At 34.2% G+C, this 17292-nt stretch overlaps 1 protein-coding gene across 1 annotated transcript; it reads right to left on the bottom strand.

Annotated features, from left to right (window-relative positions):
* Positions 1–3818: 3818 nt before the first annotated feature.
* On the bottom strand, positions 3819–7969 carry LOC120325947 (uncharacterized). Its single transcript, XM_039392140.2, has 7 exons — positions 7892–7969; positions 7532–7624; positions 6324–6407; positions 6147–6230; positions 5271–5366; positions 4762–4991; positions 3819–4213 (listed from the first exon to the last, which is right to left on the bottom strand). Exons 2-7 carry the CDS (start codon positions 7602–7604, stop codon positions 4028–4030), a joined length of 753 nt encoding a protein of 250 aa, XP_039248074.2. The 5' UTR covers positions 7605–7624; positions 7892–7969; the 3' UTR covers positions 3819–4027.
* Positions 7970–17292: the final 9323 nt, after the last annotated feature.

Here is a 17292-nt window from a genome sequence, read left to right as displayed (position 1 = left end):
GTAAGACGATTTTATTTTGAGCGTACGACCGGAAATAGTTTGATAGGAACAAAGCTGAAAACGTTCCCTAAACTGTATCAACAACGAATAAGTGAATAAAATGGGTTAAAACATCTTCAGTGGGTTCGTCGATGCTTGATATAAATCCGTGACTAATCAAAACGTTGTACTGCCATACGATTGCTCTATCTTTTTGGTTAGGTATAGGCCATAGGGTGACACAAGGAATACTTCTTTTGGAATAGTTAACCAGATGGGACGTTTTTGTTGGTACAAGGATAACAACCCCAATATGTAAATCTTTAATGTGAATAAAGTTTAGATATTTATCCCACCCTGCGTCGGCTAAAACAGGGGTATTCAACCTTTATTACAGAAGGGTCTGGTACAAATAACAGTATCAAACCGCGGGCCGCACCTTTATTCAACATAGGCTTTCTAGTAGTTGCAGTCACAAAATGTTTGGTTATTGTTCCCATGATATACGTTGTTCGCATCACACAAGCTAGGTGTTATGCGTCAGTAGCATAGATTGTGAATTGGACTCGGGTGTATAGGCTTTGTAACGCAAAGGGATTGGAATTACTCGCACGTACCATACTATATATACTAAATTAAAAACTACACACACTATTTAAAATTGGCGCTTCTCCGCGGGCCGCAGGTTGCACACTCCTGGACTAAAGCCTTCAGCAGTATCCTATCTCAAAATCGCTCCCAATGGGATTCAAACAGGCAAACACACGCAGAATAGTTAGAGGTTGTATGGGTAATTAAAGGTTGTATTTCAAAGCCAACTGTTGGCAGCATTTCTAAAATTGCATACTGTGTATACTTTAATAATTCATAATAGAACAAAGGATCTTAATTGAATGCGTTGGTAAAAATGCATTGGTTCAGTTCCTACTTTTGTTTCTTTAACAACACCTTGCGATTTGGTGTCCATAGAAATGTGTAACCACATCGCCTCTTGGAATTTGTGCTTGACAAAACAGAAATTTTTTGCTCAAGTTCTCAACTACAAATGCGTTGGACAAGTTTATAACGAAATTTTGTGTTGTTAGCGATTCCGATTTTCGAGGATTTTGATTCCTATTTTTTGATTGGTCCATTTTGGCGACAATTGGTTTATGGATGTTGGTATTTTTGTTGTACAGCGATGCGTTACTGAGATGTCAAATAGTTTTGTGTCCACTTGAATCATATTTCTAATTTTCATTATTAGTTTAACAGTGTCCTTGTTGGAGCAATGTCATGAAAATCCAAGTTGTCCGGGGTATATTATGTATATTTTTCCGATTGGAAAGTTTGCGATTCTCTAATTAGTCTATTAGAGCGTTTCTGAAACTGTGTTTCGCGGAACACTGCTACTCCGGGGGCTTCTTCAGAGTGTTACGCAGAATAGGGATCGAAATGGCGATCTCGGCCGCCCTGAGATTCGGTTGAAAAGTTATATTGAAAGAAGACATGTCGTTGTTGTTGTTTGGCATTTATACTGAAGTTAGTATTAGAATATAGTCCTTGATTGACTTGATGATGGAGAAAGCCGTAACCGACCAGCGGCTAAGTGAACCACTCTTCGGATTGAGGAGTTTAGAAATCTTCTCGCACATGGCAGTCATATCGACTTTGTCTCCGCGTATAAATGTGAAATTCTAACCATATGATAATTATATATGAATACCAATATTGTTTCTAAAAAATATGTTCTTGTTGATCTTGTTAAATCATCAAGTTGGTAAAAAACTTACATGAGTGACATACAGAAATCGGTACTCCCGAAGTATGTGAACCAAGATGACGGACACCGAAATGTAGTATGTGTACCAGGTTAGGGTTAGGCCCTAATTTTATTCCAATATTCCTTATTTTGGTTTTATTACGAGTTCGGGGACTAGCTAAGTGACTCTTATAGTATTTGTACCTGAAATTATGGTCTAACCCCCAACCTGGTACACATACTACGTTCCGGCGTCCGCCATCTTGGTTCACATACTTCGGGAGTACCCAAAAATCTGTATCAATCTGTTGTTTTATCTTTTTTGCTTAATTACCTAGTAATATGCCCAACTCACACTCTTGCTTAGCATGAATATTTAATAGTGACGTTTAGCTCGTTCTATACTTGTTTTGGTATTCGTTTTAGTATCCAAGGTTACGTTCCATTGCTATTTTATGAACCATGACCTTGTTTTTGTAAATCTGTCTTCCAAAAAGTTTACAGTTACATTACTGTATATTGTAATATTTCTACCCTTGATTTCTATACCGGCGTGTAGAATATTATCCAGAATAAACTCGAAATAAACTCGATATTTCAGAGTACTGTGTTTACTTCATGAACCAGAAAACAATATACATTGTATACACTAGGGGCAGGCCAGAGCAAGATAATAACTGCATGAAAGGTCATGAACTCAGACACTGAATTAAATCAACATAAAATATGCAATATCACTACATATATGTGCTGTAGTTGTCATGGTTATCTACCAGTCGGCGTTCGGAGTCGTTTGGTCTTAGTGAGTCCGGAACTCTTTAAATATATATTATGCCACTGGTGATAAGAGTATTTTGCTGGTCGACTTTAGTATTAAATGTTAGATTTTTCCCTTTGATATTTTACTTTTGTATGACCTAAAGTTAGACTTTTTGTAGGTGTCGCTACTCGATAGCCAATACTGGTTTATCGCGTCCCCTTTCACCCTGAAATGCATTTTTTCTCTTTTTACCTTATTTAATATGTACGAATGTGTATTTTTAAGATGGCGATAAAATAAACTGCTGATTACAAAGTTATCGAGATTCGAAACATTTTCAAGCAAAATGTTATTATTAATTACATTTATGCGCGTTCACCCACGTTTTAATCACTCAGTCGCCTGTGGTTTCGGACGTTAAGCTACGTCGAAGTTTAATAAAACAATGAGGGTCACCGACCAGAGTTACCCAGTGACACATAGTTCACTAATATTTTATAAATAATAGTTTTGGTTCACAATATCCTAAATTCGGATTCCAAGATTATTACAAATGAATGTAAGATTCTACAGACTTTCAAATACAAAGCAAAAAATTTTTAGACTTCCCGACCTTTTTTTTCTCACATCAGATATTGTATACAAGCTGAATTTATTTTAAGTCAACAAGTTTGTGTAATTTTCTCCGAATTCGCGAACCTATGGTTATGTTCACAAATCAAACAAAATATAAAACCAACAATCAAATCTTCAGATTTCACATCTATACATTTTTCTAATAAACAGTGGTGCGAAACGAATGAAAAATATATTTCGTTGAAATCTTAATTAATCATTAACTTGTGATAAAATACCTAAAAGACACATAATACTTAAATCTCGAAACTTCAGGTAAATTTATATATTTTACGAATCAAAATATGAGCATGAGTCTGAAAATGTGTTACAAATACAAAGCAAAAATTTTTTAGACTTCCCGACCTTTTTTTTCTCACATCAGATATTGTATACAAGCTGAATTTATTTTAAGTCAACAAGTTTGTGTAATTTTCTCCGAATTCGCGAACCTATGGTTATGTTCACAAATCAAACACAATATAAAACCAACAATCAAATCTTCAGATTTCACATCTATACATTTTTCTAATAAACAGTGGTGCGAAACGAATGAAAAATATATTTCGTTGAAATCTTAATTAATCATTAACTTGTGATAAAATACCTAAAAGACACATAATACTTAAATCTCGAAACTTCAGGTAAATTTATATATTTTACGAATCAAAATATGAGCATGAGTCTGAAAATGTGTTACAAACTGTTTGCAGAAATAAAAAATTCAGATGAATTGAGAATTCTTCTGAGTTTGAATAATATTAGAAACAAGTTTTAATAGAACCTAAATTAATTTAGCCGTTTGTGAGTATTCATTGCAGCCTTATCTACTGATATTAATCGTAGAAAATTTGAATTAGGAGTCTATGATTTATACTTTATCACTGATAAATCCAGTAGCACAAAATACAAATGACAGACGTTTAATATATCTATATTTCACAAATAACTCCATGACGCTTCCAGATTGAAAACGCATTTAACATTCCTTGGTCACGATCATTCGGGTCGGAACGAACATCGAGGTAAATTTTTTTGCGATGTTTATTCACAATTCCAGTAACTGGATTGCCTGGAACCCATTTAATGAAGGAACCTTTAGGTATGACGTCAAAAGTCTAAAATTAAACGAATGAAAGAAATGATTATGTGAATATCATTTGGTCATCATTGATACGTATCCCATCTACTAACATTCTTGACTAGATTTCATAAAAAGATTCATGATTGGTATATCCTGTGTTAATAAAGCCCAACGCTTATACGCTAGGGCGGCTTGGCAACAACTTGCACTGCACCATTACTATATCACTAAACTTTTATATCATATACTTGAATTCGATTGTTGTGGAACAAATTTAATCCACCATAACATCAAAGTTTCACTTTGATCCGTGTAATTCAACTGACTGGCATACTTTCTTTGTCAGTTACACTGCATTCATATTCACATATGTCTGATAATACTTCCATTTTAGTTTAAAATTTCCCGTGCACCATTTTTGAACTCCGTTTACATAGATTGAGCCTTCGTTTGTCGCAAAATACAAACAATCAATTTGCAATTATTGAACAAACCTTTCTTGCCTCAAAACAAACACCTTTAGCCCACTCCAGTATCGATATCTATCTTTTCATAAAGCACAAATAATCATAATATACCAACCAATGGATCAAATCGATTTCCTATCCATATTTGAATCGCATTCTTTGACTTTGGTATATTCTTTATTAAGTAATTCATAATCGCATTGTAAGATTCTTCATCTCGAATCGAACCAACATCTGCGTTACGTTCCTTACATATATCAACTGCTTTGGCGTAGTTTACAACCCATTCATCTTGCATCACAGCAAAATAACAGCTACTTCCAATCCTTAAGTTGCAGTTGTTTTCTGAAATTTAACGACTGTTTATTTCAAAAGGATATCACAGCATTGTTTGAAAAGCACATGTCTGTGCTGAGATATGCAACGAAGTCCACAATATAGTGCTTATGTTATTTATAGTTTTAATTACATAAAAGAATATCTCATGGCCAACACTTGCTAACAATAATCGGTTTCTTCGAATGCAGAAATGTCTGTCGTTTTATTTTATAATTACGGCCATGAGAGTTATTCATCATATTTTTGATAATCACGCTTCGGATTTAAAATTATTTAAAAATTTACCTGGAGACGGATTTGCTGTTTGGGTAGTGTTCCGTTTTGATCTAATTTGAAGAAGTTTCTCTGTGGCAGTAAGTCTTTGTTCAATCTGAGATATCGCTAAATATAATAATATGAATGGTGAACAGTTTTTGTCTAATTGCATGAACAAACTTTAGCAAACACATTTACGATGGGGTAGGATTTACATATTTATCCCAGGAGAGAGGAAAGCCGATAATACGGCTTAATCATATGACGAACCACGGCCTCTCATCCGGTTACTAGTCTAGGTCGGGTATGAAATTAGTTATCCAGTTATTTTTTGTCGAAAGCATGAAATTGATGATACAGGAAGCCTTAATCAACCAGCGGTTACGTGAACTATCCGGCGGCGGCGAGGAGTCCAGCAATGCCCTCGCAAACAACTATCTCCAAATGGGGTTCAAACCTGCGAACCCACGCAGGTTGGTTAATCGTAATTTTTTAATTTCAAAAAATATATTGTATCCATGGAAACCCCATGGAGATGATGAGAGATTTATAAAATTCGAAGGAAAGATAATTCATTTTGAGCAACATTCCATTCGAATTTCAGAAACAACAATTCCATAAGCATTCAGTGTTATCACAAAATAGAAGATAAACAATACGTTTGTTACGTCGTTTTTGACTTGTCTTATAAGACAAGATATAAGAATGGGTATACAATGTAAAAAAAACAAAAAAAAAAAAAAAATGCGTAGAGTCTACAGATTTTTATACCTACGAAGGGGCTTCAGAAACGAATTAATTTCGTAGGTAGAGTTTCTACTGTATTTTTGTTGATGTTGCGGGGTCGCGAATATCTGTAAATGTCTCACTGGCGTAGACGACTACTTGGCATGTTTAGATTTTTACCTTTATTAATCCCATCGTTTGTTTTCTTTTGTTCTTCCAGTTCTTCTACCAACTTGTCATTCATTGCTTGCACTTTAACCAAATCTAATAAAAAAAATTATCATTTGGTTTATCCAAAGAGAATTGCTTTTGAGTTTTTTTTTTCAGTTTGTAATTTTACAAATACCTATTTCATACCTTTCTTTAGTTCATTATTTGTTTTCTTTTGTTCATTCAATTCTTCTACAAATGTTTTATTTATTTCTTGTATTTCAGCCAAATCTGAAAACAAAAAATTGTGTAAAAGAGTTCATAGTATCAGCGTGACTATCGATGTTTTTTGTTGTAATAAATTCCGAAGAGAGGGCGCTAACGATTTTGATAATATTAAAATAAATAAAATATTCGGCAAATAAGAATTCAAGCAGAATCAATTTGCATGTAGAGAGCTCCAGTATGCTTTTATTATAAAATGTTTGAAACTACTGAAACGTCGTAGAATAAACCACGTGCCACGGACCATAATGCTGTGTTTATGTTTTGTATATATTTTTCATGTTTATATGCTTACGCCTTATTCAATTCTGTTCAGTCGGATCTGAGTATTGTGGTACCATCCGAATATGCATTATTATTAGACTCCGATCACTTATTGCACGTTCGAGCGACAATGTATCTCTTGCTCTCTTCTCCAGCCGCTGGGCTGGAGGTCGGCTGCTTTTTGGGTATGTGTGCCTTTTCGTTTTAAGTGTAAATTAGCCGTATCATTAAATGACCAATCAGGAATCTTGATTCTTCTGAACTCATTATCGCAGTGAACAAAATCTATCTATGACACATGATACGCATGTGTTTTGTGTGGTAGCGTATTCAGAATTCAGTTTGGCTTATTTGTAAATCAATATTGGGTTGACATAAATTGAAAAAACGCTCACCAAAATATTGACGGTATAGTACTGTTTATTTTTCTAAAGTATAATGTGCCAGGGTTTTACTTTGATCGGCTCATGTAATAATCGTCTTCTGACATTGAAATTGAGTAAATATTGTTCATTTGAATTTTTGCATATATATATATGTATATAGGGTGTCCATGAAGTCTTAAAATTTTTTTAAAATGCAAAGGAAATATATCGATACCATATATTGTTATGGCCCTCACAGATGTATTAAATGAAGTAAAAATACTTGAACAATTACTGATTTAAAACAACGAACCTGATCAAGATATATTGAGGAACTGACTTCCCAACGAAATTGAAATTGTAAAGGGACTTCTTGGATTATATGTATTATATATATGTAAATTACGGGTTGATTAACTGCAGGTGTTCAGCTGCTTTTTTCTGCGTTAGGCGGCTGTTGGATTTGATCATGAGAAAATCATTTCATATTATTCAACCTACTTTTATTCAAATCTCTGATCTCAGTGAACTGCTGAGCAGCTTTCTTCTGCTCTTCCATTAGCTTGGTATTCATTATTCGGAGATGGTCAAAATCTGATAAATAAGATAAGCTTATTTCATTCAGACGAATCTTATCTCAAACCATGAGTAACAAAAGCGTCCATTTTATTTACACCTTTTTTCTTCATTCTGATTTGTTTACATTTTACAAGGACTAAATATTTTCTACACCTTTGACCTGTTTTCTAAAAATTTAAACTAAAAATGTATCCTTCTATGTTCTACATATTGTTTACAAAGAATTTCGGAAAATACACAATTATACACACGTCGTAATATATAGGCGAATACATCACCAACCTTTCTTCAATTTCTTTATTTCGTTCGAGTGTTCTATTGCATTCTTCTGGAGTATGCTGATTTTTTTCGATTGGTCTGGTGAAATAAAGAAATCGGTTTTTATACCACAAAATCTTTTGCCGATTGAGAAATAGTAATCTACTTTAAACAAAGTGTACATATAGAAGATTTGTAAGTACATTGCTCCCTATTAAAAAGGGAACTTAAATATACAAAATAAATGTTTTCATTTTATTATCAAAGTTCTCTTCTTGTTCTATTTGCTTTGCACAAGAATATTTTTCACGTTTCTATGTATTTTAAAAAATTAATTAGTACAACATCCTATTTGATGTTTTCGATATATCACTCAACACATAAAAGTAATTTGACTATATGCATTGTGCATTTTTAGCAATATAATCATCAGAGAATTCCAGTCATTCGCAAAACCAGAAAACTTAAATTGAAACTGACTTTAGAAATAGTGCTCAGTAACATGGACATTAATAAAACTGTCATTGAATTTGTACCGTCTACAGGCAGAAATGTTTCGAATAAGTTAACTATTGTAATTGATTTAATTGTATAATTATTTATTTGTAAATAATGTATAATATGTTAGAATAGGATCTTTAATTCGAATTGATCAATGGCGCAAAAGACCACTAACGTTATGAGCGCCATAAAACATATAACACAACACACGAGGTATGAATGGTATCGCCGGTTTAAATCAGAGATAACTCCACGGCGCCATAGTCTGTGAAAAAGGTCGATTTGAACAACTTATCCAAAACTGATTGCTCCAATTTCCCCTTCCCCAGGGTGTTAAAAGTTTCAAGTGAATAATGGATAAAAAAAAGGCACTCCCGTAGTATGTGTACCAGGTTAGGGTTAGGGCATAATTTTATTCCGTTTTCTTTATTTTAGTCCCATTACGAGTTCGGGAACTGTCTGTGTTAGACAAGTGAATATACTCCCTGCCCGTAGGTTTCAGTCCTTTTACACAACTTTGTGTAAAGTATATTTACACCCTACAGCAGGGGTGGCCAACCTTTCACATACCATGCGCCACGTTTTAAACATAATGTTTCAGATGCGCCGTAAATCTCTTGTATACCCACGCCTAACGTCCGCTTCTTGTTGAAATTATAAAATTTATAATACACACACATATATACACACGTATATGTAGTTTTTACAGTTTACAACTTCAAATGAATAGAAATTAAGCAAGGAAGTATAATAAATAAAACTGATCAATTTTTATTAAGTACCGCCTTTATGAGACTTTTCTGCTGTTTTACTTTCGCCAGTTTTTTTATTCTTGGAGTTAAGTTTGTTACTGAGAGGAGCAGTGCATTATTCAAATTTAAATCTGTAAGTCTTGACCTCGCTTTGCTTTTAATTAGTTTCATGGCAGAAAATGTTTGTTCACATCTATATGTCGTTCCGAAACGACATATAAAACCCTGGGCAAATTTTCTCAGTTATGAGCATTGCGCAATAAAGCTGTTTTTAACAACGAAGAGGAAAGGTACGATTAAGAAGTAAAGTTAGGCGGAATATTGTGACAACAGGCCTTTAGTATCAATATCTACTCTACTCTACCCTCGATTCTAATTGGCCTTTGCTAATCAGCTGTTTGGCCTAGCGTCGCGTGATTTTACTCCAGGCTTCTTCGAAATTAGTACTTGCGTCACAGCAAGCGATTTTACGCTTCGCTTTTGTTGACAACGGTCATTTGAAGTTTGGATGAAAAAGGTGGTATTTAGGGTCATTTTCAGCATGTTGTGGGTTGATTTATATTAAATTTTTTAGGCTTGGGGCAATTTAACTGGTTGTTCAATGGTTATTGGGAGATATTTGGGAAGTCTGGGCAATGGAAAATCCATGTTTCAAGCTGATAAATGACGATTTTCTATTTTTCCAGAAGTTCTGAACTTTTTACTCCAGTAGGGAAAAAATAGTAAATTTTACTAATTTTTGCTAAAAGTCTAGAATGAATGTCATAAAGTCCGTCCAAAAGCTAACGTCGATAATCGCCTGTTGTTTCTAATTCCAACAAGCCGTACCGTAAGTGGGCGACGTGGACTAAGAAGAATAGATTTTAGGTACAATCAAAAGTCACCATGTAATTCGCAAAAAACGGCTTGGCGTGGGGAAGCCAAGTGCAATTAACAATTTTGGCATAAAAAGGGTTAAAGATGCAATGCGCCACCTCTAATCATGCAATGCGCCACGTTTGGCGCATGCGCCATAGGTTGGCCACCCCTGCCCTACAGCCTACTTTACACCAACTTTGTGTAAAGTAGGCGAACAAAATTAGTTACCTTCATGTTGGTACACATACTTCAGAAACGCCAAAAAATAATGATGGAAGAATCAAAATAAAAAACTGATGTTCCGAGGGTCATCGTTTTCAGATCATTCTTAATCGATGTCAATGCCTTAGCAATCATGATTGCGTGTAATGAAAAACTGCTTGGGAAATTTCGTTTCCAAATACTAAGAATTATTAAATGAAGCAGATACTTGCCATTCATTGATACTGAATGGAGCAAGTTGGCAGATTTCTGAGATTGCGCCGCATTCTTAGATTTGCACGTAATCGGAAACACTTTGTCATGCAGATGTTGATCTATGTTGAAACCTGGTCTGTCCCAACCTACAGCAACCGGATCACATTGTGCAATCTTGCAACCAGGCTTGGATGAGCAGTGAAACACTGTTTCATCTTGACACCAAGATGAAGTGATGACGTAAAATAAGATGAAAATTATTGATATTCTCATCTCAAGGTTTTAGTTTAGTTGAGTAGTAACTATAGTAAGCTTTTGCGAGTTGGAGCCTGTAAAATGGGGTATGTATTTCAAACCGTCATTATTAATCGCATACAACAATCTGTTTTTTTAAAAGTACCGGTAAAGAGTTTTAGCCTAGTCTATCACAGTTATTTCCACACTAATTTTTGTTTAGTGCAATTAAAGTAAAACTTCCAGAAAGACCGAGTGATCATTGAAATATCTGATCTATATTTAAGTTTCGGGAAACACAACTGAAAACTAACGAATAGAGTTCAAAAGCGCGAAAACGAGGTAATGTTTACGACCACGCTTGAAAATTTGTCTGAGTGAGAAATGTGTCTGAGCGGATGCGAAAAGGTAACATTGTTACGTCACTTTTTGCATCTTGCTGATTGGCCAATGTCCCGAAGTAAACAAGGAAGTCGACACTCCGGGAAAACCATTGTCTGTCTATTGTCACTGTTACTGTTAATGCTGAATAACTTAACTGAACGAATCCAATGTACCTGAGTACTCTAACACTCCTACCAATTACTGTGACTTTTGGCAGAGTAATCTTTCAGTTTCCCTTTTTTGTATTATTTGTACGTTTGTCTCAGTTTTATTTCATGACCATCCACAGTAAGTACGGTAATGGCGCTAATCCTCGAAATATACTTCGTCTGCCTATTAAGCACCGAGTTTGTTAGCTATTAATTAAATTATATTAACATATGTTTGTATTAATTTCTTCAAGGTTTCTTACATATAACACAAGAAAAAAATCTCGGAAATAACAAAACTAAAGACTAAAGAATAAACACTAAAGAATATCACCAGACTATGTTGTATTTAAAGTTTTATGCTTTTTCCATTTTGCGGAAATACCCTCATTTTCGAAAAACCCAAATTTAAAAAGAAATAAGGTTACAGAAATACAGAAATTCTTTGCTTGTAACTAAATTATTTCCGATGGCTTCGAATTTTATTATCCTGTTATATTGTGATATAGACCTATATTTCAGACTGGTTCACTTCTTAGATGAACAAATAGCTTTAGCTACTCATATTTCTGACTTCAAATGTTATTTACAAATATTAGGCTACTTTGAGGATTTACCTACATCAACACCTTTCATCGCATATTAAATAACTTTTAGAATTTACCGATATCAAGAAATTTTAGCGCTTTGCTCTAAATATTAATAGCTTCGTAAACGTATTTTTTCTATCAAACTTGAAAACATAACAGACTGTTCTATCAACCAGTTGTCTTCATATATACCTTTTAAAATTACCTGATATATTTCAATCTCGTCCCTTATCTGCATGAAAATTTACCGCAATCGAATATATATATAGAAGCATAGGCGCAGTTATGTCGTGACGTAATTTCAGATCTTAATCGGATTAGCGGTTACGCGTGATGTTCATTATGAGATAAACAATGACATCGCCGAATTAATTTTAGTTTTTTGTAATAGTTCATTTTTAAAGAAATGACAATGAATTTCAAAATATAAGTTTGCATATGCTATTACCAATTATCAGCAAAATTACCTGTAATTCAAAATTAAACATAATCTCCCTCAGATTATATATAACTTTTGTACGAGCTGATGATGGGTACTGGAAATTGCCCAAAATTGATCAATGATGATCAATGACAATATCTACTACTTTAAAACTAGATATGTTGTCTCAATGTAGTCCAGTCGAGAATCCAACTTTTCTATTCTCGCGGACTAGAAAAACTCTTTCGTGTATTTTGGACACTTTAGGTTTTCAAGACGATTCACGGCGAATCGGAACTTGGGAAGTGTAAATGTTTGTCGGCCAAGACACCGTCTGACAATCAACACCATGATACTTGTTAAACGCCAGATTCAATAGCAGAAAACAAATCTGAAAAGCAACATAGCTTCGTTTGTTCGGTAACCAAGTGCATACGCTGGCGGAAGAAAAAATTCTCTGTGGACTGGCCAAAATACTTAATTAATGGTCCGCAAGACCAGCGGTTCCATCAAAAACCATATTTGTGGATTTAGACTAACGTTTCCCAACAGGGGGAGAACTTTGTCATTCCAGGGGAAGCTTTTCATTTGGTATTTGCTGCAGTACAATTGTTACAATAATGCTTATTTATTCATACATAAACTACCTAAACTGTAGAAAAGCGCAAGTGTGACTCGCGCATTATACTAAAATCAACAAGAGTTAATTTAAATAAAAACGCAGTTCTCATTTCAGGATTTGCCAAATTGTGTATTTTATTTGCACGACGGACTAACAAGAACGCTCAGCATTGATAAAAGTTAGCAAGCTTCATAGCATTTTATCAAAGGTACATTTAATACCGAATCTGGCTGGGATCTCCGAGCCTATTTTTAAGTCAGTTTCTATGTTTTTTTCGAATCCTTAACCATTGGGCCCTAAAGTTCATACACGACTCTTTGGAAGCGTATGCTAAAATTATATTCCGCGAGATGTCGCTGAACAAGAGTTACCTAAAAATATTAAACGCATGCGACCTAATGCGAAATTTGCCACATCAATGTGTGTCTAGTGAATGCTAATTAAACACATCTACATTCAGTCTTATTGTTTTCTTCTGTAATTTCCCAACAAAACACCACCCCAACTATTATTATAACTAAAATCCTTACCGAGAAATTCACAATTATGGTTGTAAAATTCAACACTGCACATGATATTTCGATGACGTCACTCCCTATTTATTTCTACATAAAAGCTTCTGAAAACGGCGAATGTATTAATTGTCGGCACAGTAAGTCGTAAACAACTTAATGTGTGCTGTTACAACGAATGTGACCATTACGCCATCATTACCATTATTCTTGTTTATAATATGCCTTGGTAGAGTAAAATGTTTACCATTTTGTGGTTGAATTTTCAATATGTGTAGTGAGTGTAATAAAAAATTTGTGCAAGAAGATGGGGCTTTACTATAAAAATAAATAATAAAAAAGACTTGTGGTGCCCCTGGATTTATTTATTTTTTAAAATGATATCTATAGGAATGAAAGATATTATACAGAAGCTGAATTCATTCAAAGTTGATAAGACAAATTTTCATCAACAAATTTATCAAATTAAAATTATTATATTCAAAATACTCAGATCAGAGAGACGAGATAATTTGAAAAATAAGTTGCGGTAAAAGTTTTTCCATGGGGCTTACATTTTTCTATAGAATCTTTATAAATTCACTTTCCATGCTTAACTAATGTAAGGTGCACTTTCAAAAATTATCGATATTTGATTTTTCGACACTACACAGCAAGATTGCTGCGAAATCTATTTTAATAAAAAGAAATACCAATAAATCAGGGGTGTGCAATATTTTTCGCAGGCGGGCCAAATATCAATAACTGGGTAAACCGCGGGCCGCATTTTCATCATAGACTTTCTATTAGTTGCAGGCACAAAATAGTGTATTTTTGATATTGATCTCATGTCGTCATCCTCAGGGGTCCTTGCAGAAAACGCATAAGTTTCATAAAATTGTAATTTAAATATATTGTCACACCCAATTTAAACGAATTCAGAGAGAAATTTGCTGCTGGATTCTTTTCCCGACTACTTTTATCCGAATTTGCTTAAATGGAAGTGCTAGCAATTCGATATGACGCCCATTTTAGAAAAAAATATGTAACTGAAAAGTGCCATATTTGAAGCCATGACTTTTTTCAAATGTGGAAAGTTATCTTTGTTGAGATGTTTTCAGTACAATACGACAAGATTCATTTCCAAACATATTGCTGTCAAATTTTATTCTAGATTAGATTTAAACAAAATCAACTGATAGGCTGGAACCAAAACTCATTTAGCTTTTGTATCTTTAAATATTCAATTTTTTCAAATTGCTTTCCAGTAGCCTAATCCCCAATTGCCCGTTCTTACAAATTCATTAGCGTCTGCTCCGCATTTTCCTTTCAATTGTTCGCTGCTCAGCAAGTGACAGCTTTGTGAATCGCGTTGTTCGCTTCGCTGTTATGGCGTTATGACGTCATAGGCATAGATAATAAATTGGACTCGAATATAAGCTTTGCAACGCAACGGGAACCAGATCAAACTAAATTAAAAACTAGCTTAACTGGTCGCACACCATTCAAAATTGGCACTTTTCCGCGAGCTGCACAATTTCCCCCTCACGGGCCGCATTTGGCCTGCGGGCCGCACTTTGCCCACCCCTGGTATAAATTCAAATTAGGTAATGATTTTAAATTACAAATCAATGATTTATATTATACTGCCCATTGTTAGAAATACTAATTTTACTGATGATAGATCCGGAGGAGCAAATTGTAACCAGGTAGACGTTTCATTAGTTCTGGATCTCACAAAGAACTCCATGAACCTTCCTGCTAGGAGGATTATTGAACATCGCTTGATACCCTCTATTCGACTTGGGAGTGACATAAAGATGAACATTTGTATAAGATTTATAATCACTTCCAGTCAATGGATAATATTGAAACCATTTAATAAAGGAATCTGCAGGTGTGACGACACGAGTCTGAAAAAAAGAAGAACTTTATTGGTAAATGGCGTTTATCACTGAAGTCTTGTGATATCTGAAGAATATTAGTATCTCAATTTTTCTTTCGAGGATTAACATTTTAAATTTGGTCCGATAAAAACGTTTTCAAAGCAGTTGATTTCTAGGACATCAATTTGAGTGAGAAAATAGTTTTTCTTTCCTTACACGTGTATTTAAGTTTGTTGTTATGTATTTTACGGGATTTTGTCTACGTTGCAAATTTCATAATACAAACTATTGTCTGTTTGCGATGTGGTACGCGACAAGACTTTTGAAAATTTTTGCAAGTATCCTATTAGGTTGTGCCTTACAGCAAGGCTTCCTAAACTGGGGGTCGCGACCACGCTGGCGCAACAACTTCTAGGGGCCGCAAGAATTGCGCCAAAACATTTTTTGCGATCCCTGTTACGTTGGCATTGGTAGGCAAGCGCGCCTGATTCTATTTATTTTTTCGAAATCGTGAGATTCATGTTTTTCTTTAGTGTTGAATTGTGTTTCGAATCAGAAGTCTAAAAATTTAAATTAGATATAACTTCGAGAAGCCTTTGGGTTTCTCTGTCGCGCCTGACCAGACATTCTACCCCGATATCAGATTTCTATATTCCCCATCCAAGTATAAATAGCATACCCATACGACACTAACCGTTGGATCAAAGTGTAACTTTGTCCATATTCTGATCTCTGACTTTCCCTTGGGAATATTTTTTCTCAAATAATTCACAATTACATTGTAAGATGCTTCATTTTGTATCAAAGCAACATCTGCGTTACGTTCCTTACAAAATTCAACTGCATTTTCATAGTCGACATCAGGTTGACCCAGTATCAAAGCAAAATAACATATAATTCCCATCTTTAATTTGCAGTTTTCTGAAAAGTAACGACCACCCGTGGTGATATAGATAAATTCGTCAAGCACTTTTTTTTAAAAATCTTTGATTTAGACAAAAAGCACCAAGTAACTTGGAAAAAAATTGAACTTCAATATTTTATAATCAAATTATACGGTTTAACACGCAGTGGTAGAATTGGGACGTACAACAAGTCAGGTTTATTATATAATGCCTAACGTTTATTTTGACCCTAATTTACCACAAGGAAATACTATAATCAAGTAAATAATCATATGGAATCTATCAATTTATTTCAACTTTTATGCGAAACATTTGTCAAATACTCGCAGTTTACAAATTGAATGATTCTAAATTAAATTTTACCTGGGGCAGGAGTCGGTTTCATTGTTGTCTGAGTCTTTGTTGTTGGTTTGGTGATCTGTCTTGATCTATTTAGAAGCATCTGAGGCTTCTCCGTTACAGCAAGTTTTTGTTCAATACGGGATATTGCTAAATGTTAATATAAATGCTAGAAACTACATAATTGTCTAAACAACAATCAATCTTTACAAATTTCTATTTTTTTAATTATTCCGTATTATAGTTGGAAATTTATTTGAAACGCTCTCACTAATATTAGACAAGGCAATAAATATCCACAACCATTTGAGAAGTTTGAATTTCCATTGACCATGAAATACATTTCAATTCGAAAAATACAATTTCTTAATTATTGTTACTTTTCCTTTCTAAATTTACACAGATTGTTGGAAAATCTATTCATTTGTCATTATGAAAAAGCAGTTTTTGGTTTCTAATTTTTTCATATCTTCCTAGAGTAGTTCAATGACCTACGAGGAATGTTTTTAGCCAAATATATTTATATATTGTTAACAAGAATATTATTCGAAAGATTTTATCTTTTTTCATTTTTTCGTTGTGTTCTGTCAACCTGCTAATCATGTCTTGAACTGTAGTAGAAGAATCCCATTCAGTAGCTCAGTACAGAATATTATATTTTTTCCAAATTTAATTTATATATTCTAAGTGATTCAAGAGTCTTGCTGCACACTAACACAAATATATTTCTGTAACGTTTCGTCTGACCAAGGTCAGACTTCTTCAGACATACATAGTTCAACTACTGTTTAATTTATATATATATTGTTTTTCAATAAGCAAAGAAAAGAGTCATGTTAGTTGTTACCCACGACCATAAAGAAAGGTTAAAACATT

The sequence above is a fragment of the Styela clava genome, chromosome 8 (genome assembly GCF_964204865.1).
Source record: "Styela clava chromosome 8, kaStyClav1.hap1.2, whole genome shotgun sequence".
Classification (NCBI taxonomy): domain Eukaryota; kingdom Metazoa; phylum Chordata; class Ascidiacea; order Stolidobranchia; family Styelidae; genus Styela; species Styela clava.
This window is presented reverse-complemented; position numbering and strand designations above follow the sequence as displayed.